Here is a 22,827-nt window from a genome sequence, read left to right on the forward strand (position 1 = left end):
TATATTTTTGGCACTAATTAACAGTTATTTCTTACATCATTTAAATGTTAAATGTTTATTTATTATTATTTACAAACTATATGCTAATGTAAAAGATAATGACATATCATTATTTATCTAGCTTTTATGGTTAGCTTTGTTGAGAATTTATGGAATTTATGGTTTATGGCTTTATGGTCTTGTGGGGTGCATACGGCACCCTACTGCCAGTGGTTGGTTGTGTGAGAGGATACCTTTGTGGTTGGCTGTCCTGTAATTGGTGACTCTCTGTCTAGTCTTTGAAAGTAGTGTACTCTTTGCCTTTGGAAGTACTATTTGGTTGCTGCTTGGATTTGGTGAAATTCAGGGGAGGGGTGTAACAGAGTTAGAAATGTAGTAATTAAGCAGCTTTATTGATATTGGTGTTTTGGAGCCCCCTTTGGAGAAACGCTATACTGCAGTTCTGCTGCGTTTTGTCCTTGTATTGTTGCCATAGCCGATCAGAAGCGGTATGCTTTGCATTGGGTAGGTTGACTGTATAAATCACTCCCCACTTTTGTAACTGTGAAATGTTGTTTAAGTTGAAAACTTTGATAAACCACCTGTATTATGTTACTTTATATGTATTTTTAAGATTTGGGTGCAATTCTAGCGACTTAGAGAACGTTTATTAATGTTTTCATTATGACCACGAGTTCATACACACTGAGTCTAACGTGACTAGCTGTAAACTCCACTAGCAACTTTCCATGCATTCAGTGTAGTTAAGCAGTTTAGCTTAGTGTGCATGGAAAGTGCAATTCAGTCTAGCAGGAAATTAATGTACATTTAGTTTAGCATTATGTTTATGCATTACCTCCGTATGGTCTACGTCTGTACGTGTTTAGTGAGTCTCAGAATATTAATAAACTGTCGTTCTGTGCACCTGAACATTCCATGTCTCCCTTGCTAGTAGGGCTGACAGTGATGGTATAGGAATGATGCATGTAATATAGCCCATTCAACTACTTGTTGTTTTGTTTTAACTTTTCCTAAAAGAATAAATGTGATAAGCCAGTTTTGGTCTCAGTCCCTTCACAATCTAACTATAGTTATATATTACTAATATATTAATAAAGCTTAACCAACTTTATTATAAGGGTCCCCCATACTAATAGTTATATATTACTAATATATGAATTAAGCTTAACCAACTTTATTATAAGGGGCTCCACACTGATAGCTATACTACTAATATATTAATTAAGCTTAACCAACTTTATTATAAGGGACCCCATGCTTATAGCTATATACCACTAATATATTAATTAAGCTTAGCCAACTTTATTGCAAGCGGTTTCTTTAAAACTATTAAAGAAAAACTTTTTAAAAATCCCCATAGACTTAACATTGCCGATTGTGACATCATAATACGGCCGTTAAACAATTAGAATCCTATGGCAGGTGTTCAGGCCACCTGCAGCCTCAGGCTTTAAGCATACTTTAAGCATACTGGGTCAATTAAGACACATCCTATTCAACTGTTTCCTCTGCCCAAAACTGTTTCAAAATAAAAGTCCTCACTACAATAATCCGCTGTTAAACAATGTAACCCATTAAACTACTGAACTTTTTACATTCAACTTTTAAACGGTCTACTTTTAAACTATCTATCTATTAAACTAGCTGTCTATCAACAACTTTTAAACTATCTACATTCAACTTTTAAACTTTTAAACTATATACATTCACTAGCTGTCTATCAACAACTTTTAACTTGTCATCAACTATGTCAACACTTTTCATCAACTATGACTCCTCCCCACTGTAGCTAGTTAGCATGGTTAACAAAGTTAAAAATGTTAGCAATGCTAACATGCTAACAAAACTGCTAAAAATGATTAGCTAGGTTAGCTAAGTCACATGGTTAGCATAGTTAGCATGCTAGTTAGCATTTTTAGCAAAACTGCTAAAAATGATTAGCTAGGTTAGCTAAGTAACATGGTTAGCATAGTTAGCATGTTAGTTAGCATTTTTAGCAAAACTGCTAAAAATGATTAGCTAGGTTAGCTAAGTAACATGGTTAGCATAGTTAGCATGCTAGTTAGCATTTTTAGCAAAACTGCTAAAATGATTAGCTAAGTAAAATGGTTAGCATAGTTAACATGCTAGCATGTTAGCATGCTAGTTAGCATATTTAGCATAACTGCTAAAAATGATTAGCTAAGTTAGCTAAGTAACATGGTTAACATAGTTAGCATGCTAGCATTGCTAACATAGTTAGCATGTTTAGTAAAACTACTAGAAAATGTTAGTTAAGTTAGCTAAGTAACATGGTTAGCATGTTAGCATTGCTAACACTGCTATAAAACATTAGCTAAGTAGCATGGTTAGTAGAATTAAAAATCTTAGCATAACTGCTAGCAAACATTAGAGCCATTCCAACTTTCAGTTATCATCAAATATCTACCTATACACAGCCATTAAACTATTTGAATATCAACATTCATTAAACTGCTAAAAAACGTTAGCTAAATAGCATGGTTAGCAGGTTAGCATTGCTAGCACTGCTATAAAACATTAGCTAAGTAGCATGGTTAGCATAGTTAAAAATCTTAGCATAACTGCTAGCAAACATTAGAGCCATTCCAACTTTCAGTTATTGTCAAATATCTACCTATACACAGCAATTAAACTATTTGAATATCAACATTCATTCAACTTCCAGTCTGTCAACAACTTTTAAACTATTTACCTTCAACTTTTAAACGGTATACTTTTAAACTATCATTAAACTATCTATTAAACTAGCTGTCTATCAACAACTTTTAAACTATCTACTGTCTATCAACAACTTTTAAACTATCTACATTCAGCTTTTAAACAGTCTACTTTTAAACTATCAACTTTTATTAAGCTATGCAACCACCATGTCTATCCTAGCATCACCGTAGTAACCATCTCTGTATTATCTGTTTTAACTATACATGATATTTTACATCACAACTTTAGCATTTTCATGCACTGGTAATTCCTTGGAATTGCATTTCTAGTTAGTGGTTTGCTATTTATTATGGCACCTTATTATGGAGTGTTACCCATACCCACATTAAAACCATAGAACAAGATCAAAAGTGTGCCCATGTTCATGAGTAAGGCCTTTTACATTCTGGATAAAATGAAAAGAGTCCAATACATTATTTAATTCAGTGACCATGGGCTTATTTGTATATTTAAGTGTCCCAGAATCAAAACCCGATCATACTGCTCCGTTACTGAGGACAGTAGGTCGGAGAACTGCTTGATGAAGTCTTTATTTGCTGTTGTGTTTCTTCTTGTCTTGTCTGCTAGAAGCAAATGGAATTTTAACTACAAGTTAACTTCTTTCCACCTCTTGTCTTTCTAGGTCACAAGGGTGAAGAGAGATGACCGGACAGGACAGGAAAAAGTAAGCACATTTTTACCTGATTGGAAGCTTGGATCATTTTATTGACTGTCTTTATTTAGTGGAACTTTTTTTAATGCCCAATGCTAATTTTAACCAATCTGAATTCAAGTTAGTAATCATGAATTTTTCAGTTTTCAATGCCAGACTGAAGGTCTCTATTTACGCTTCATACAGTATATGTTCCACTACATGTATCTTTGAGGGTCTCCTCAGCTAGCCCTAGTAAGTTTAGGCCACGTGGACAAAAAAGTTCAAGTTCAAGTTTATTATAGCTATTTGAACAATATAACTAGATGTAACGCAGAGCGGTACAAAATATGACCGCCACCCAGTCCAGCACATTTCTTTCCACAAAAATAAGTCACATTTGTCAAATTGTGTTAATTTCCTACTTTGTTCCTTTTTTTGTGTGTTTGTAATTGAGTGTGTGCAGAGTTTGTGGTTGTTTTTGTGATGATGTGTGCTTCTGTGTGTTTAGTGAGTGTGTGTGCGTGTGTGTGTGTGTGTGTGTGTGTGTGTGTGTTTATGTGTTTGTATGTGTGTGTGTGTGTGTGTGTATGTGTGTGTTTGTGTATGTAGGTGTGTTTGTATGTGTGGGTGCATGTGTAGTGTGCTATTCAACTACTTCACCAATAACCTAGCCCATCTGTTACAATAATGCATACAGAACTGGTTTCTTCCTTCAAAATAATGTAGGGCACTAGTGAATCACCATCATTTAACAATGTTAACAAACATCAAATGTAAAGTATATATATAAATATATATATATATATATATATATATATATATATATATTTAACAGGAGTAAAAAGGAGTAGGGTGGGGTGAGAAGGGTTAATGTAACAACAACATATTACAGTTATAGCACTTTTCTTGACACTCAGGGCCAGATGTACGTACATTTGCGAACGTAGCGTTATCAGCGTCATGGACAAACCGCAGATTGCGAATGCTGTCAGACCCAAGTTTCCGTCGTATTTATCAATCGCCTTTCTCTGCCTTTCTCCGCCCATAAACGCAATTTACGAACGTCCACAACTGAATGGCAGTGCCTATACGCGCAGTTGAATGAAGTTAACTGATGACAACATTAAAAAGAATCAAACGTTTAGCGATCATGAAATAATACCATACATGATAAGATGTCAACAAGCAGGGAGTTAATGAAGATCATTAGTTTTACTCAAACTACTTGTGCACGTAGGCTATGGAAGATTGGTCAAATCTAGCAATAGGAAAGTTTAAGTGAATGACGTGAAAGTAAGATATTCGAAAGGCCAACGAAAGTTAATTGCTTTTGATAGTAAAGACTTACAAAACTGCTGCTCTAAATAGCGATTCTGTTGTCTTTGAAAGGTTCTCTTATTGACGCATTGAACTGCAATTTGGATCAACACCTGCTTTTACAAGGCGGAAGTATTTAGGCGCAGAATAGACGTGCGCTTTCAGGAGCAATCTTTGTACATACCGCGGAATACATAATTAGGCGCTCTTTACTCTTCCCCTCCCATCTTTTTACGCTAAACTCCCACTTTCCCCTGCATCCTCCCATGAATGCATATGCATGACATGAAAAACGCAATCTGCCACTTTCAGCTCCCGCGACAGGCAGTTTGCGCTTTTACATCATTGCGGCCTGTTTGTATATACCTCGCAATCATTTTACACGCACGTTGCGAAACAAATACGCCTGGCCCTCAAAGTGCTTCACAGGAGAGGCGGAATCTTACTAACAGGGCTTTGAACCAGATTTTTTTGCCAATTGGTTCGTTCTGAACAGATACAGTATTTTAACGTTTCCGGTTTTGGTTCCCATCCTAAAATTGACGTTTCCGAACCGGTTAGAACAAACAGTTCCTGAACCGGTTAATAACGTTCCATGTCAGCTGTCGGACAAAAATATATGTATGCTTTCAAACTGGCTATTAATAGTCACAATATTAGCACAATACTTTTAGACTCTATCCTACAGCAATAGATAAACTCTATCCTCTTTTAGAATAGTCACAATATTGTCTTTTAGACTCTATCCTACAGCAAACATAATCAAACACTAGGCCTCTGCTTTTTATAAGATGCACCAGTGTCTTCCTATAGCCTTTAGCCTGAATTTTTATTTATTTATTTAACCTTTATTTAACGAGGAAAAGTCCCATTGAGTTACAGTAACTCTTCTCCCAGGGAGTCCTGGCCAAGACTGGCGGCAAAAAGTTACAAAAATATATATATACATAAAAGACAGGACAAAGTTACATACTACACCACAAATCTCTGTACACTATAAAAAAACACAATCAAGACATTACACTTAACTTAAGCTAATAAAGACATACAACATTTAAGGGCACCAGTTACAAACAATTACACTGTTCTGTCAGAGTTGACTTTAAAAGATTTTTAAAAGTATTGAAAGATGGAAGTGATTCTAGATTTATGCTGTTTTGAAGTTCATTCCAAACTTTAGGTGCATATGATGAGAAAGCTGTTTTACCAAGTTCTGTTCTTGTTGATGGAATAACTAATAATTAGTGCTGTCAAACGATTACATTTTTTAATCGTGATTAATTGCTGAATTCCTATAGTTAATCACAATTAATCACATATTTTATCACATGATTAAAATTCTATTATTTTGCATTTCTTAACTTTCCAGGCATCCATATTGACAATATAAAACCATTATTGTGTATCTTGATTGGGATTCAAATGAAAGCAAAGCAAGTTAGCCTACTTTATTAACTTAACTTTAGACGTAGGTCTATTTGATTATTTCAAATAAAATTTCAAAAGATGTGCAGCAGGCCTTGAGGCAACACAATATAGGCCTATTCTTCAGAAATATAGCTGAAATAAATGCTGCCGCAGAAGTGCATGCACAAAATGTACACACATTATAAAGGCCATAACAAACAGAAAATACTATAAGTATAAATACTATAACTTATTCATACTATATTCATTAGGGCCCAAGCACCGAAGGGCGCAAGGCCCTATTGTTTTTGTAAGGATTATTAGGGCCCGAGCACCGAAGGGCCCAAAGCCCTATTGTTTTTGTAAGGATTATTATTCATTCAGTATTATTGTTATTCCACTTTTTTGCTTTCCTGTTTTTGAGGTGGTTAACATGGTCGAAAACTCTTGAAATTGGGCACACACGTCAGGTGTCACGCATCGCAGTTAGGTACAAGAGCTTGACCCTGGGCGTAGCCCAGAGACTCGCTAGCGCCCCCTTTCACCCCCTTAGATAACTGATCCCGTTGCCCAGGAACTCCATAGCGCCCCCTTATGTCACTGTGACTTGTGGTTGGCATATAGTTTTAGATACACACACCAAATAATGTGGGGGGTGTATGTAACTCCCAAAAACAAACAACTTTTGTATTAACATGCCATTAGCCACGCCCACAGGAAGTGAGGTAATTGAGAATTTGTGCGTTGTGGACATGATCAATTTTAACGTACTCCTCCTAGACGGTTGATCCGATTCATGTCAAAGTTGGTATACATGACGCCGAGATGTTCCTGATTCTAAATTGTGAAGCCTTTTTTTGATATGTTGTAATTTGACAAAATGGCGAAATTGTTAATTTTAATACCGTTCCACACAAACAATAAATGTGTCATAATTCACCATGCATGGCTTGACATTTTTTAAATTTCACAGGTCATTAAAGACCATGTTAATGATAATATTCACATGCCCATAATGCATGTTTGGCATAGCGCCACCAACTGGCAACAGAAAGAATGGCAATTATGCTGATTTCACATGATCAATTTGAACATACTCCTAGACGGTTTGTCAGATTCATTTGAAATTTGGCAACATTATGCCAAGATGTCGCTGATGTTAAATTGTGAAGGGATTTTTGAAATGTTGTAATATATTTTATATGATTTTAATATCTCACCACATAAACAGGAAATGTGTCAAAAATCACAGTGCATTGAATAAATGGTCTGAAACTTCTCAGGTTAATACAGTGGGTCCCAGTTAAGTTTGGACGGGTTCCTTCAGGAATCACGCACCCCATTTTCTCAGCAAAAATGGCACAAACTGCAGTTGACACAAACAACCACAAGGTGTCACTTTGGAGTTCTGCCACTACTATTTTTGATGCGACTTGACTTACTGCTTCCATAATGCAGTTTCCAAGTCAGTAGAACAATCAGAGAAAGCTGAACCATTACCAAACATATATGATAATACAATAGCGTGAGTTTATATATCTTATACCCTATTTGTCACGGTTACTTATAGATTTGATAGTGTAACGATAAGCGCATGAGACTTTCAGCGGGGGCACGGGAACTTAAATTGATCACGGTAGTTTAAGCTTACACTTGACAAAACATTCTAATATGAAAATGTAGATGCAATTGTTGTAAGATGGTGCAGCTCCTTTAAGAAAGCACCGTGCGCAGGGATGGAGAGAGAGAAAGCGAGAGGGGATATGTGTGTTAGAATAATGCAAAAAATAAATCCGCAGATAAAACCAATTATCCTCATTCATTGCAACAGCATGCCTGCTTGCCGACGTTCAAACGAAAAAGATATCAAAGCACCTTTTGCGTTTGAATGTAGCACAATTTTTTTTTTAAACAGCTAGACAAATGATTTAGCTAATTGATTATAGCCTGTACACCAGCAATTGTTGAACATTTACCTGTACAAGTACATTGACAGTAGCCCAGCCTAACAAGCATGTTGCATGTTGTAGGTAGAAATTTAACTTAAATTGCAACCGCAACATGCCTGCTTGCCGACATTCAAACGACAACGAAAAAGATATCAAAGCAACAAGAGGGTTGAGTCTGAATGACACGGAGTTCAGACTCATATTGCTCCTCATAACCGTCTATAAAAAAAGTGTTTTTTCTTTTCTTTTTGAGCACGTCCGAATCCCAGGACATAACGCACTGGACCTTATAATAGGCTCGAGATATAATTCTAAAGGGGGCAGATAGGGGCCTACTGCACTTAAAACTTAAAAAGATTAAACGAAGCTTCCCGAAATTTGAAATTGCGATCAGTGACTGGCATCGGGTGAACGAAGCTTTTCGAAGTTGAACAGGCTATTAAAAACTATTTGCGAACCTCAATGTCACAGGAGAGACTGGGCTCTCCCTTCTATGAATTGAAAAAGACGTTATGCCTGCAAACTGGCCTATGATTTCATTGCTGAGTTTGCGGCAAAGCAAGATATGGCGAGTCAGTGTCATTTATTTGTCCATGTTAGCCTACAGACCAGTTTCCATAGTGCACATCTTATCAACAGTTTGAATGTCGTGTGTGTTTCTGCTCATTGACAAATACCGTTCAGCACAATGATTCATGCCCAATTCATTTCCCCTGTTAAAGTGTTCGCCTTTGTTACACTATTTGGTTTCGTGATGTAGCCTATGATAAACACCATATGGCCAAATATGTGACTCAGCTAATGTTATAGGCTATACAACTTCCCCTCTTAAAGACAAGCTGGTGTAGCTTATTAGACTAGGCTACTATTAAAATGCACCGACGGTAGCCTTGGCTATGTGTAAAGTAAGCTATCGCATGATTTCATGCACGTAAGTTCATGCATCTGTCAAGTTCGCACAGGGTCTCGCACCCCCTTGCCCTGCAGCTCCTCCTAAGACAGCGAGGAAAAAGTTAAAATACGCGATAAACCCGGGAAAAGTTGACAGGTTTGTTTCGGTCCCGGTGATTATTTGTGAAAATTTGCAAACGACAGCCTTTTCAAGGCATTTCAAGGAAGGAGTCGTAGCATGCAAGCTCCCAAATTGACTCAGTAGCCTACAGAAGGCATCAATAGCCTAAATTGTTGGGACTGGGGAGGGTCATGCGTTTTTTCTCAATCACTTTGGAGGGTCATAGAAAAATTTCTTGCTGGCGAGGGAGGGTCACGTCTTTTTTGACTAACACTCCCAAAACTCCTCCGGTAGCCCCTTAAATAAATAATGAACAGTCCCTAATTGATTATAGCCTGTAGCGTTACACCAGCAATTGTTGTACATTTACCTGTACAGGACAGTAGCCCAGCCTAACAAGCAGATGTTGCAAAAGACATCAAAAGACGCAATTAATCAGAAATAAATAATGTAATCTGCATCGCTTTATTGAACAAACTGCAAGCAACAAGAGGGTTGAGTTCGCTGTGAGGCCAAACCCAAGAGCAGAGCCTATCTGTTAAGGCACTCGATAGGCTATAACGAGCTGTGTGCGCCTGGAAAGACAATAGAAGATGCTTTCTGAATAGCACAGCGAAGACGGCTCTGGTCATCCCATACCCTCCCCCCACTTCCTGTAGCCTACCATTATGACTTGTTGCCGTTTTGGGACATTAAGCTTTTTCACGTTAAGCCCCCCTCCCCCACCCCCTTCTTTCACAAGCAGTGGGGGAGCGCGGGGCACAAAGTAACACTTTTTGGTAGACAAAGGAGGGTTCTCCGCGCTTCTGTCGTTTGGCCACAATCCGTTGCAACCAGGCCAGGACAGATATTTTAGAGAAGGAGAGACGTGCAGCTCAGATGTCTTCTTAATTTTCTTTATTCTTTAGTAAAAGGTGCAGAACATTATTAAACTTTGACTAACGTTTCGATGTGTCGATGTTTTTGACTAACGAACATCGAAACGTTAGTCAAAGTTTAATAATGTTCTGCACCTTTTACTAAAGAATAAAGAAAATTAAGAAGACATCTGAGCTGCACCGGAGTCTCTCCTTCTCTCTAACAATTTTTGGCTTTGGCTAAATATTTCTAAAATCATTTGAGTTTCACTAGTCACATGTTTTAACAAGCAACACTTGTTATTGAACTAATAACAGACGTGTGTCGAAAATTTACTTTATTTTCCATACGGAGAAATAACATATGCAGAGTCTAACCAAGGACAATCTTGCCAAAAAAGCCCTCAAACCTGAACACATGAGGCAAAAGTGCAAAACATCACAAAACTAACTAAACTAACATGCGCATATTTTTGTATTGCAATCATTGTAGCCTACAGTTGTAACAGCGCGTAACAGTCGTTTTACTCCCCGTATGCGCTCATTATAAAGAACGTTTAACGTGTCCCAAAAACAGCTATCAATTAATCACCAAACGTCTTATAAACAAGTATTGCCAGGAGCAACACCTTGCAAAAAATGATAACAATAGGCCTAGGCCTTTATATGGCTCTGCTCCTGCCTAGATTCAAACTCAGAACTGCCTGAAAGTTGCAGATCTGAAATACGTGCATTAACCCACTCGACCGTCAGACAACGCTATCTGCTTCGAGTAGGCCTATTGGGTAGGACTGTAGCCTACACTGGTTGCTGTGGCACAGTCTTGAGTGACCGAATTCGTTTTTCTTTGTCATATGAATGCTGTCATTTTGTTAACATTACTGTTAAGGAGATGCTGTAGGCAAAGGCTATATTTTAACCTCGTTAGTGTAGTAAAAAAAATCAGAACTGTTCACAAGGTTTCTGGGCAGCATATTTATGTTCTTTTAGCAAGCGAACTTCTCATGACTATCGACAAAGTAGCCTACTGCCAGCTGACGAAGCTCTCATTTTAAAACATTAGCCTACTGAGAGACAGGCACTGTACAATCAAGAAATCTTGCCACTGAATCCAAAACTATGTTTAACATTATGTACAAAGCTTAAGCTACAGTGGACTAGGATGTTGCAGGGTTGCTAAAAACACAGAGAAACGCACTGAAAACTCGGCCAATCACAGCCCTTGCTGTCGAATGCGCCGTCTGGTTCGACCGTGTAACGCCACAGCGGACTATGCTGCCCCCAAGCGGCTGCAGTTGTACTTACATTTCACCCAGCTGCGTGAATCACCTTGATCGTGAATGAAGTGTCAACCTGGCATAGCGCCACCACCTGGCCAATCAGGAAAATGTGCCAGAAATTGGTAATGCCTTTATTGGTTCATCTGAAACTTTACAAAATATTGGATGTCATTATTGTGATGATATTCATATGTCTAATTTCCATGTCTAACATAGCGCCACCATCTGGCCAAACAGGAAATGTGCCAGAAATGTTCTATGCTTTGATGGATTTATCTGAAACTTTACAAAATATTGGATATCATGATTGTGATGACATTCACATGTGGAATTCACATGCTTAGCATAGCGCCACCATCTGGCCAATCAGGAAATGTGCCAAAAATGTTCAATGCTTTGACTGATTGATCTGAAATTTTACACAAAATTAGATATCATGATGATGATATTCATATGTCTTTTTAACATGCAATTGGCAAGAGAAGGAATGTGTTTTTTCCAAATCTGTTGGGTATTACAACATCAGATGCATCAGATTAATCAGATTAGGTGTATATGACATCCAAACACCCAATATGCCGGTGTGGCATAGCGCCATCAGCTGGCCATAGTCAGAATAGTTTTTGGAATTTATTTACACAATTTTAATTAAATATCATTATTTTGATGATATTCACATGTGTAATTTCCATGCCTAGCATAGCGCCACCATCTGGCCAACCAAAAAGGGCATCAGAAATGTTCTTTGCTTAACTCATTGAATGCCAAGCTGTTTTCGGGAGCTTTGTCCTAGAGTGCCAGGAATCTAGACCATTGTTGATGATTTTTGTACAGCCACAGCATATTCTGTGTTATAGCTATGAACACATCCAATAGCTCGATTAAAAGGTGAGACTTTAAGCTCTCGGTGGGTGCAAACCGTGTATTTCTACACACCTCTGTTCCTGAGAAATCCCAAGCTAAACAGTGGCTAGTTTTCATCAAAATCGCTGTTTTTTTCTAGAAATGGAGATATAACGTCTTTCATGAAATATGAAGTGTTGCCTGTTACTTACTTGTGTAAACATTCCGGGAAGTGATCAGCGAGACCTGGCGAGACTGCCACCTAGTGATAGACCCAAGAAAATGGCCTGGTTTTGACCTGACGTGCATGCGTCACTGATTCGAACCAAAGCGGCAACCGAGTTATGATAAAATGTCTAGATGTCCAGTGCGTTTTCATGAGTTTCACAATCGTCATATATTTCATTTCCATTCATCACAGAGTTCCCAAAATCATATATAAGGTGTATTAGAGTGTCTAGTTTCGTAATTTTAAAGAAAAGCTAAAAACGTAATATTACGTTTTTGGCACTCAATGAGTTAAAATGAATAGTCTGAAATTTCTCAGGTTAATATTATGATTATGATGACATCCAATGGGCCTGCCTTGCATTGCGCCCCCACCTGGCCAAGCAAGTAAATGTGCCAGAAAATAAAATGCAAAAACAAATAGCACACACATCAAATATGTACATTTCGCAAACGCACCACGTCGGTGCTTTGTTGGATTCCGAAATGTCACGGGTTGCGGCCCGCAGGTGCTTGGGCCCGCCATTGCCGCTTGCGGCTATATTTATCTTTGAGTTCAGTTGAAAAGAATGGAATCTAATGTAAATGAATGTCGAAAGCAGAGTGCATCGCACTCATGTCGGCATTGGTGTCCACAGCAATTTAAAACACCATTCAGCCGACCGCCGGGAGTTCAGAATTGCTTGGGTGTTTATCTCCACGACTACAGGAGGTGGACTAGGAGGAAGTAAAGTTCTTAGAATATTTGCTACTAGGAAGTGTCTGAAACGGAGCATCAAAGCCACAAAAAGCCAAAGAGTCAAAATAGTAGCAGCCAAAGAGGATTGTTGATAACAGAACACGTGACGGGGAAAAAATCTTTGGCGGCACACGATTAATGCGTCAGCCTACTACTCTTTGGCTGGCTCGTAAGCCCAAAGTGTGTGCAGCATGCCTTTACGTAGCCTGGCCTACTAACGGGGCATCATCATAAAGATACATTTAATCTGCATCACGCCCCATTTTAGCGGAAAACAAGTTAATATTATATCATTGATTCCAATGGGAAAGACAGTAATCACACATTGACGATCTAGGTATTAATTCACAGAACATTCAAAGCTACACGTACCATAATATCCCATGTAGAACGGTTAGCTTGCTAGCTAGTTAACTGTGGAACTTTAATATAACATAATAAGCTTTATTTGTAATAATAATAATAATAAGCTTTATTTGTATAGCACCTTTCATACACAAAATGCAGCTCAAAGTGCTTTACATTTGAAGCATGTAACACAATAATTATCGATTATTAATTTCGGACACTCGGGATGTTGCTGTTGCCACATATTCATGCGCCGGATTTTCGTCAATTATCTCGGTCGCATAAACAAACGCAAATGCGAGTTGACACATGTGTGTGAGGCCATGGACAACAACGGTGCTGTTTCTGGATGAATATTAAGGCTGGGATTTCGCAGCTGCATTGAAATAAAATTTGAATATATATGTATACATTTGATTATTGATATAAAACAGTGTAACTGAGATCTGTGTACATCCTAACTTTATTTAGGCTAACACAACATGGGGGTTACATTAGTTACGTTGCTGAATTTGCCTACGAAAATATGGCTACACATTTGTAATCCTAAAGATATTATCAACTATATAACATGATATAACCGTTAAACGATTTTAAAACTTCCATAGGCTCTCGTGCATGTATAGCGTCTTGTCTTGACTAACGTGAGCTAACATCGATACAGTGAGTGTTTAGAAATGGATCCGATTCAGGCCTTAGTTGTGACTCTGTTGGTTAAAGTGTTGGTGCTCAGGTTAAGAAGGCGAAATAACACGGCAAGGGCGAGACGTCTCCGTATTTTGCTCGCCAGACATAATGTCAACGAAATGGCAAGGGTAAATATCACATTTATTACTAGCGGCGTTACTGTTAATGCTAGCGCCCTTCTTGGCTGGACGATTTCATTCAATATAGCTTAATACTGCTTGTTCTTTTATAGAAAGTCTGTCGACACCCTTTGTCAATTCTGAGTTTGATTTGTAAAAAAAAAAACCCCGATAAAAACAAAACTGTTACGTTAGTATTAGGCTACGGTTACAGTCATATCTCACGAGCTATGGATCTGTCTTGCAGTGAAGTTGGTTTAACGATAACGTTAGGCGTACACCTTTTTAAAACATCCACAAGGTGGAGCCATAATAATAATAATATAATAATAATAAGCTTTATTTGTATAGCACCTTTCATACACAGAATGCAGCTCAAAGTGCTTTACATTTGAAGCATGTAACAAAATAATAGTCAGTCAGTCATTATCAATCACATTTCTTCATTGCTGGGGCCGTTTATGATCCACTCAGCAACATATCAAAAATATAGAAAATGACATGTCATAAGACTGGCAGCCTTAACCCTCTTACCCCCCACAAGCACGCCATATGGCAACTGTGGCAAGGAAAAACTCCCATATTCCAGGAAGAAACCTTGAGCAGAACCTGACTTAATAGGGGGAGCCCATCTGCTTCTGGCTGGCTGCGCCCTCCAATAGCAGCAGATGTAGAATAATCTGAAAAAGTAGTCTACAGGATAAGACGAGTTAACTTAAAGCTTTCCTGTACAGGTATGTTTTCAGATCTTTTTTAAAAATATTTACTGAACTCGCCTGCTTGATGTACAGAGGCAGGGTGTTCCATAGTTTGGGGGCATAATGGATAAAAGCAGCTTCTCCACTTTGTTTGTGGAGCACTTTGGGTACGATTAAAAGATTAGAATTGGATGATCTAAGTTTCCTTTGTGGTTGATAAGATATTAAAAGCTCAGAGATATATGAAGGTGCTGTGCCATTCAGAGCTTTGTAAGTAATTAACATAACCTTAAAATCAATTCTATAGGAAATAGGGAGCCAGTGCAGTTCAGCCAACACAGGGGTGATGTGTTCTCTCTTCTTAGTCTTAGTTAAAAGTCTAGCCGCAGAGTTCTGTATGAGTGCCAATTTCTTTAGATGTTTTTTGGGAAGACCAGTGAAAAGTGCATTGCAGTAGTCTAACCTGCTAGTGATAAAGGCGTGAATTAGTTTTTCTGCATCTTGTTGAGTTAAAAAGGGCCGCACTTTGGCAATGTTTCTCAAGTGGAAATAGGCTGTTTGAGTAACTTTACTGATATGGGGCTTAAAACTTAACTCTGCATCTAAGATGACACCGAGGCTTGTTACTTTTGGTTTGACCTGGTGTGCCAAGTTCCCCAGATTACTAAGAACAATATCTCGCTTTAGTTTTGGTCCCACCAAAAGTACCTCTGTTTTGTCATCATTTAGTTTCAGAAAATTTTTGCTCATCCACTGATTAATGGAGGTTAGGCATGCAGTGAGGGAGCAAAGGCCATCTGGGTTAGTTGGCTCCACAGAAATATACAATTGGGTATCATCTGCGTAGCTATGGAAGTTTACATTATGCTGACTTATGACATTTCCCAATGGAAGCATATATAGGGAAAATAGCAGGGGACCAAGGCAGCTCCCCTGGGCCACACCAAAAGGCAAGTCATGTTTTTCAGATACATGATCTCCTAGACTGATATAAAAATCTCTGCCAGTAATGTAGGTTTGAAACCAGTTTAGAGCATTATCAGAGAGACCCACCCACTTCGCAAGGCGGTGAATTAGGATGCTATGATCAATGGTGTCAAATGCCGCACTCAAATCCAGAAGAATAAGGATTGAGACTTTGTTTGAGTCAGTAGCCAGTCTGAGATCATTGACTATTTTTACTAGAGCCGTTTCTGTGCTGTGATTTGATCTAAAACCTGATTGGAATTTTTCAAGGATACTGTTTTCGTTGAGGAAGGTATTTAACTGATTACAAACAACTTTTTCAAGTACTTTGCTCAGGAACGGTAGATTTGATATAGGCCTGTAGTTGCTCAGATTGGTATGGTCAAGATTTGACTTTTTAAGTAAAGGTTTCACAACAGCGGTTTTAAAAGCAGTTGGAAATATACCTGTTTCTAATGAGGTATTTATTACCTTGAGAATAAAGGGAGCTAAGCTATCATATAGTTTTTTGAGGAATCTAGTAGGGATTGGATCTAAAACACATGTTGAGGAGCCGGTTTGAGTTATAATTTTACCAAGCTCAGATTGAGTAATAGTGCTAAAGGACCTTAATTTTGGGGGGCTGTTTTTGGGTGTACTATCAAACATATTACTTGTATTACCAATAGCCTCCCTTATAGAAATTACTTTGTTTTCGAAGAAGTCTGCAAATTCTTCGCATCTTAGAGAGGATGCCTGACTGAGTGTATCAAAAGGTGTTTGATGCAATAGCCTATCAATGGTAGAGAACAACACCCTAGAGTTTCCACTGTTTTCAGCAATTACCTTAGAGAAGTGGTTCCTTCTCTCATTCCGAATAGCTCTATTATAATTTGCTATTTTTTCTTTTAGAATGGCACGGTGAACCTGTAACTTAGTTTTTCTCCATGTTCTCTCAGCTTTTCTACATGATCTTTTTAGATCATGGATATTTTCGTTCATCCAAGGTGTCAGTTTGCTACAGGGCCTTTTTTTAGTCTTTAAGGGTGCCACTCTATCAAGCATAGCGCCTAATTCATGATTGAGAGCCTCTACCATTTGATCAATGGGATGATGTAAAATATCTAAATTTATGGAGTCTATAAGAGCTATGAACTGCTGTTCTGCTCTAATGTCCAAGAGTCGCGATTTGATTGCAATTTCGGGATGAATTTTTGGAGTATGTAGTACTATATTAAAAGATACACAATAATGATCAGACATATTTATATCATTTACTGATAAGTCTGTGACTTCTATCCCTCTAGAAATGACTAGATCGAGGGTGTTGCCAAGGTTGTGGGTGGGTCCTGTAACATGCTGCTTTAGCTCTAAACTGTCCAACACATTAAGGAACTTACTGGCTTTAGCATCAGTTGTCTTATTGACATGAATATTAAAGTCGCCATTTACAATTATCCGATCATAGCTAGTGATGATGAGCGACATAAGTTCAGAAAACTGGTCGAGAAAGCCAGCCCATAGTTTAGGAGGGCGGTATAAGGTTAATAGAAGTACAGCTGGGTCAGCCTTCAGAGTGAGGGCAATGTACTCAAAGGAAGCGAATTCACCAAAGTTGACTCTAGTGCAACTATATTTGTTTGAGAGAATGGAGGCAATTCCACCACCTCGTTTGCCTTGTCTAATTGAGTGGAAGAAATTATAATTTGGGGGACAAGTTTCAACAAGAACAGCTTCGCTGTCTGAAGTCAGCCAGGTTTCAACAAGAAACAGAAAATCCAATTGTTTTTCACTAATAAAATCATTGATTGCAAAGGTTTTGGTAGTAAGTGCACCTATATTCAGTAAACCCATGTTAGCTGAAAATGCCTCTGGCTTTTGAGGAATATGCTGAGGTATGGAAAGAATATTTGTTAGGTTTCTAGTTTTAAATTTGTCTTTTCTTTTTACTATACGTTTGGTAGAAATCAACGTTGGAATAGAACTATAAGCATAAGTCATGCTATTGCATGAAGCAGCTTGATCTATGGTAGTAGTATTGTATGTTACCCTGCAGAAAACATTCTCAGACCCATCCACATGTATAATGCCATTCGAATCAATACCTGGGGGGCGTGATAGGAACAACAGTTAGGCAAACGTGTTCGTAAAGTGTTATCCCACGACTAACAGACTTTGCCTTTCAGAAGTTAAAACAAATCTTTTATATTGCTAATATATTGCAAAATTCTCACTTATTTCTCATGATCCTCCTCTTGACGTGGGGAACCAAGTAACCTTTCACATAATTGGCTTGCAGCAAATATATTTTAAATTGCCATGCAATGAGGTGTCGACAACTTTTATATTTCAAGTGTTGTACATAAAACATTACCATCTTACTTCTTGTTTAAGTAGTTCACTATGACAACTTAAAAACTACAAAAATAAAACACACTTAGTACTTTAGTAGTGACACTTTATTTGGTGCCCTTTACAGCCGGAGCCTGCAAGATACTGTGTCAGAAATGAACATATGCCCCTGCTACAGATGTTTTTGGACGGGACCTCTGACCTGAAGGAAGATTTTCGCCTTGGCCGTCCAACAATAATGAGGCTGATTGCGCTCTTGCGCACTGACGACTGGCGGTATTCTGGCTGGGGCCTTGAACTAGAGGTCCTAGTATTTCTGTTCTGGCTCGCCAGTCCCACCGCTTACCGAGTGGTGTCACGGGCCTTTGCCATGCCACGCAGCACTATACATGATATAGTCCACAGGGTGTCAAGTAAAATCCTTGGGCTCAAGCAAAGAATTATCTCCTTCCCCCATGTCATGGAGCTGGACGCCATCGGCGCTGGATTTGCGCAGCTGGCACGTTCCCCAGCCTTTTCAACGGTTGTGGGAAGCATTGATGGCTGCCAAATTCGCATCAAGCCTCCATCACAAGACCAATCATGTTACTTAAATAGAAAACTTTTTTTTTCAGTGCAGATGCAGGCTGTATGCAACCACAAGGGGCTGTTCCTGGACATTTGTGTTGGCTACCCAGGGTCAGTCCACGATGCCCGTGTGTACAGGAACAGCCCTATTTTTGCGGACAGACTTTACCCGCCACAGGGTTACCTTCTCCTTGGGGACGGCGGGTACCCCTGTACACCATCACTGATCACCCCATACCGGGAACCTGTGGTGAGACCAATAGAAAGGCGGTTTAATTACCATCACGCCAAGGGTTGTTCTATAATTGAGCGGGCCTTTGGCAACTTAAAAACGCGTTGAAGGACAATCTTTTACAAGGCCCTGGAGGTGAAGCCCACCTTTGCTCTGGTGGTGATAGCATGTTGTGCAATTATGCACAACATTGCTATGAATTTGGACGACTTGCCCTTGGAGGAGGTGGTCATAGTGAGGGATGACAACCAGGATCAGCCTCACCAACAGCAGCTGGATCCTAGTGGGGAGGAAGTGAGGAGGCAACTGGCAGCTGCTGTGATGGGTCAAATCCAGGCTGTTGCTCCAAAAGGGCATGATTACATCTAAATTAAAACATATATTTTTACCCCAATGTGCTTTGAGTGTATGGAACACTGTTTCTACTTTATGCAAAGCCAATGTATAAAAATCTACAGTAAAACATAAAACAATTATAATACTGAAAATGTAATTGAATATAATAATTTATTAATTAAAAAATAAAACACAAAATAAATAATAGTAAAATACAAACAACATTACAGCTTTTCCACAAGCCTCTCCAGGATACTGAGGAGCCTGCCCTCCCGCTCCTCGTCCCTTCTGGCCCTCTCCTCCGCTCTCTCTGCATCCCTCTCGAGGAAGTCCAGGACAGGGTCCACTTTTCTCTTCCCTGTCCTCTTCCTCTGGGTCTCTTTCTCGCCCTCCTCTTCTTCCTCACCTCTCGGCTCAGGGGAAGCCACTGCAGACTCACTGAAGTGGTCACCCCCTGCGGATGTGATGAGGACTGGGGGGACTGATGGAGGGTTTTCCTCCCATCGCCTCATCCATCAGGCTGTACCACTTCCAGGTGCCTGCAGTGGTTTCCCATTTTGGGTTTTGAGCTCCTGCAACATTCAATGTGGTCACAGTTAGGGAATTGAACCTGTAACTTTGTAGGCTACTGAATGCTAGCCCAGCTCCTTAACCACTGCATTACCGTCAGCATATGCATGTCTTCCTTATACAGGTTAAATGTTAAATCAGGCTTAGAAAATGAGAAAAATTATAAAATTGTAAACTCTTAAATGTAAACCTTGGCATTGCCACAAACTACTTACTTTGTATTTTTTCTTTAAGTTCTCCCACTTTTTCCCTGCCCTAGCAGGGGAGACCACTGCCTCCAGCCCCATCTCCTTCAGGATAACCCTACAAGAACATTTTTACTATCATTTCACATGAATATCACTTGGTTAAATTCTTATCTTTTTGTAGTTTTAGGGCTGTATTTTGGGCCACCAGCGCATGGCGTAATACTAGTTATTCACCCGCGGAAAGTTGAATTCGTTATTTTGCACGTTTATTTTTTAAGCATTGCGCCCAGGGGTGTGGCAATTAACAACCTAGGGAGGGACCTGGCGCATTGTCTAAAAATCGCTATCATACACCACCTAAACCTGGTCAGAAGTCAATGGCGAGTTGTTCATATGCTATTTTAAGAGCGCATGTCAACAGTCATATTGGCAGGTGCACGCACCATCCTTCTATCATTCAAGAACGCACACCAGCGCACGTCCATGCAAAGCATTACAAATTGCACGATTACAATGGGAAACATAATTAGAATAAAGATATTACGAAATACTGTACATCTCATGATGAGTAGTTATTCACCATCATTTGCAAATTGGTAATGACGGTTAAAAGTGATTAGGGGAGAGGCGAGACACGTATGGAGCACAGCTGAAGACACTGTCACGAGATATAAGCAACTCCTCTGCAGGATAAATGTTGTTTTATTCAGTCATTTGAGCAACATTAGGGTAAGTGTTGCTTTTTCCAGCCTATGTTTTCGATGGTAACCCATTGTCAGTCAATAGTGAAAGTAACTGCATATAACTGTCTTGTCGTTGACTGACTCCTTGGTGAAGTTAGTTTCACTTTGTCAATGAGTTCAAATAATAGACGAGTGCAAATGCGTGAAGGATATGCTAGGTTTTAGTAAAGCATGGTTTAAGAATGACTATTCCATACGGTCTCGCAAGCAGCCTCCTTCAAATGCGCCTTTGAATGCCAAAATACCGATGCATTTATTTGACATATCGCGCGTTGCGCCGTTAAAGGGAATGACAGGTGTTATTCTCATTGGTTTAAAATGATGTTACGCCCCAAACACACCCATATGACTGATTAAAAGACCCAGGAACACCTTGTTACGCCATGCGCTCCACTTTTGAGAACGAAACCCCTCCCAATGTGAACTGGACATCCTACTAAATTTGAATAGACTTTTGACGAGTGACGATGCACTTTAGAATGTCATGATAGGGCCCTTAATTATGTATTTCATGTTTCTATTTACAACAACTGCAACAACTTACTCCCATCCATGCTGGGCAGCATTTCTTTTGCCAGAGAAGAGCCTCTCCTTACTCTTCCTCAGCTTGATGAGGCGGTCAACGTCCTCATCAGTCCGAATAGTCAGAATAGTCATGTATTTAAAATATTTAAATGTAGGTTGTTATCTCCTTAACTGTTCTAACTTTGTTTACCTTGCTCTAAATGCCACTTTGTTTCAGTGATTGTGCTACAAAACTATCAATCTCTGTAGCACCAGTGCAATGACAAGCCCTTGCTATGCCTGTAAGTTAGCCTACATTGCCTGTAGGCTACCGGTAAGTTAGCCCACTACCTAGCCTACATTGTAACATTACAAAGATACCTGTTACGTGTTCATTCATCCCGTTGTCAACTAAACTCTTAATAATAATTCAAAATATAACTAACGTTAGCTTGTAGGATGATAAAGTTGTTGTGACATTACAATTACATGTGGGGTTAAGAGAGTATTTTCAGCTAACGTTATGCAAAAATCTTATGTCAATGTCAAACGAACTGAGGTAGTGTTACCATTAACGTTAACATACACGTCCTTTGCCTTAACGTAACGTTAACAAATCGTAATGTTAATTGAAAATATATTGCGATGACTAAATTCTGACTCAACTGATTACACAGGAATGGATTCATTATCGTAACATTATATTAACCACCAACAAAAAAACATCACTTACATTTGTAGATCATAGCCTCCATCTTCTCAGCTGGGCTGGCGATATCAGCTGCAGGTCAGCTGTCAGGCTACAGACGGCTGTTTTGAGTTTCGCGGGAATCGGGATGGCCCGCAATGCATTATGGTCTAGGTAGTGTACAGACTCTGTACCCTACATTTAGGCATGTCGCGCGACGATTTTGTAGGGGACGAATGTAGTGAACGAAATTTTCAGTTGGATTTCGAACAACACTACAAAATGGCTGATTCACTATATAGTGCACTATATAGTGAACGAGTGAACTTTTCGAACAAGCCCCATGACCACCTCATGGAGTTGTTTAACAGCAGACTGACAAACATACGTTCAGTAATGTTAACGTTAGTGGCAGTGATAGTTCTACCGTTAGCTACAGTGGGCATCGCTTTCAAATGACCACTTCATTCGCGCATTACGAGGCCGTGAAGCTGCGTGAAGCTTTAGTACCACTTTCAGCCACTGTGCGTCGCTCTGCCACTGTACATCGCTCTGCCTGCCGCAAAAGCAGGAGACTTGCCGAGAGTAATCCCAGCCTACGAATTCAATAACAAAATAAATCATGCATAATTAAACATTACCTCGATTTAGGCTACTTGGGTATGTCTTAAGGCTTGACTACACGGTGGTAACGAAAATCGAAATCGAAATTTGCTGTCTACATTATTGTCAGTGTTGGGTTAACGCAACTACGCAAATCAAAACAGTGGTGTGATAATTGAGCCAGTAGAGAAATAACTGTTCAGAATTAATCTGTAGCCTTGGGTAGGCTTCTGCGACGT

General features: G+C 39.2%; 1 protein-coding gene across 1 annotated transcript in view; it reads left to right on the forward strand.

The window, feature by feature from the left end:
* LOC143131793 (uncharacterized) overlaps positions 1 to 22,827 on the forward strand; it is a 97,840-nt gene that overhangs the window by 49,739 nt on the left and 25,274 nt on the right. Inside the window, exon 4 of the mRNA XM_076291385.1 lies at positions 3,365 to 3,406. Within this exon, the coding sequence (XP_076147500.1) occupies positions 3,365 to 3,406 (42 nt within the window). The remainder of the gene's footprint in view (positions 1 to 3,364; positions 3,407 to 22,827) is intronic.

This window comes from Alosa pseudoharengus, unplaced genomic scaffold, assembly GCF_046254945.1.
Source record: "Alosa pseudoharengus isolate Yale_2024_CS ecotype anadromous, Long Island Sound unplaced genomic scaffold, YU_APseudo_1.1 YU_APseudo_1.1_scf_18, whole genome shotgun sequence".
NCBI classification, from domain to species: Eukaryota; Metazoa; Chordata; class Actinopteri; order Clupeiformes; family Clupeidae; genus Alosa; species Alosa pseudoharengus.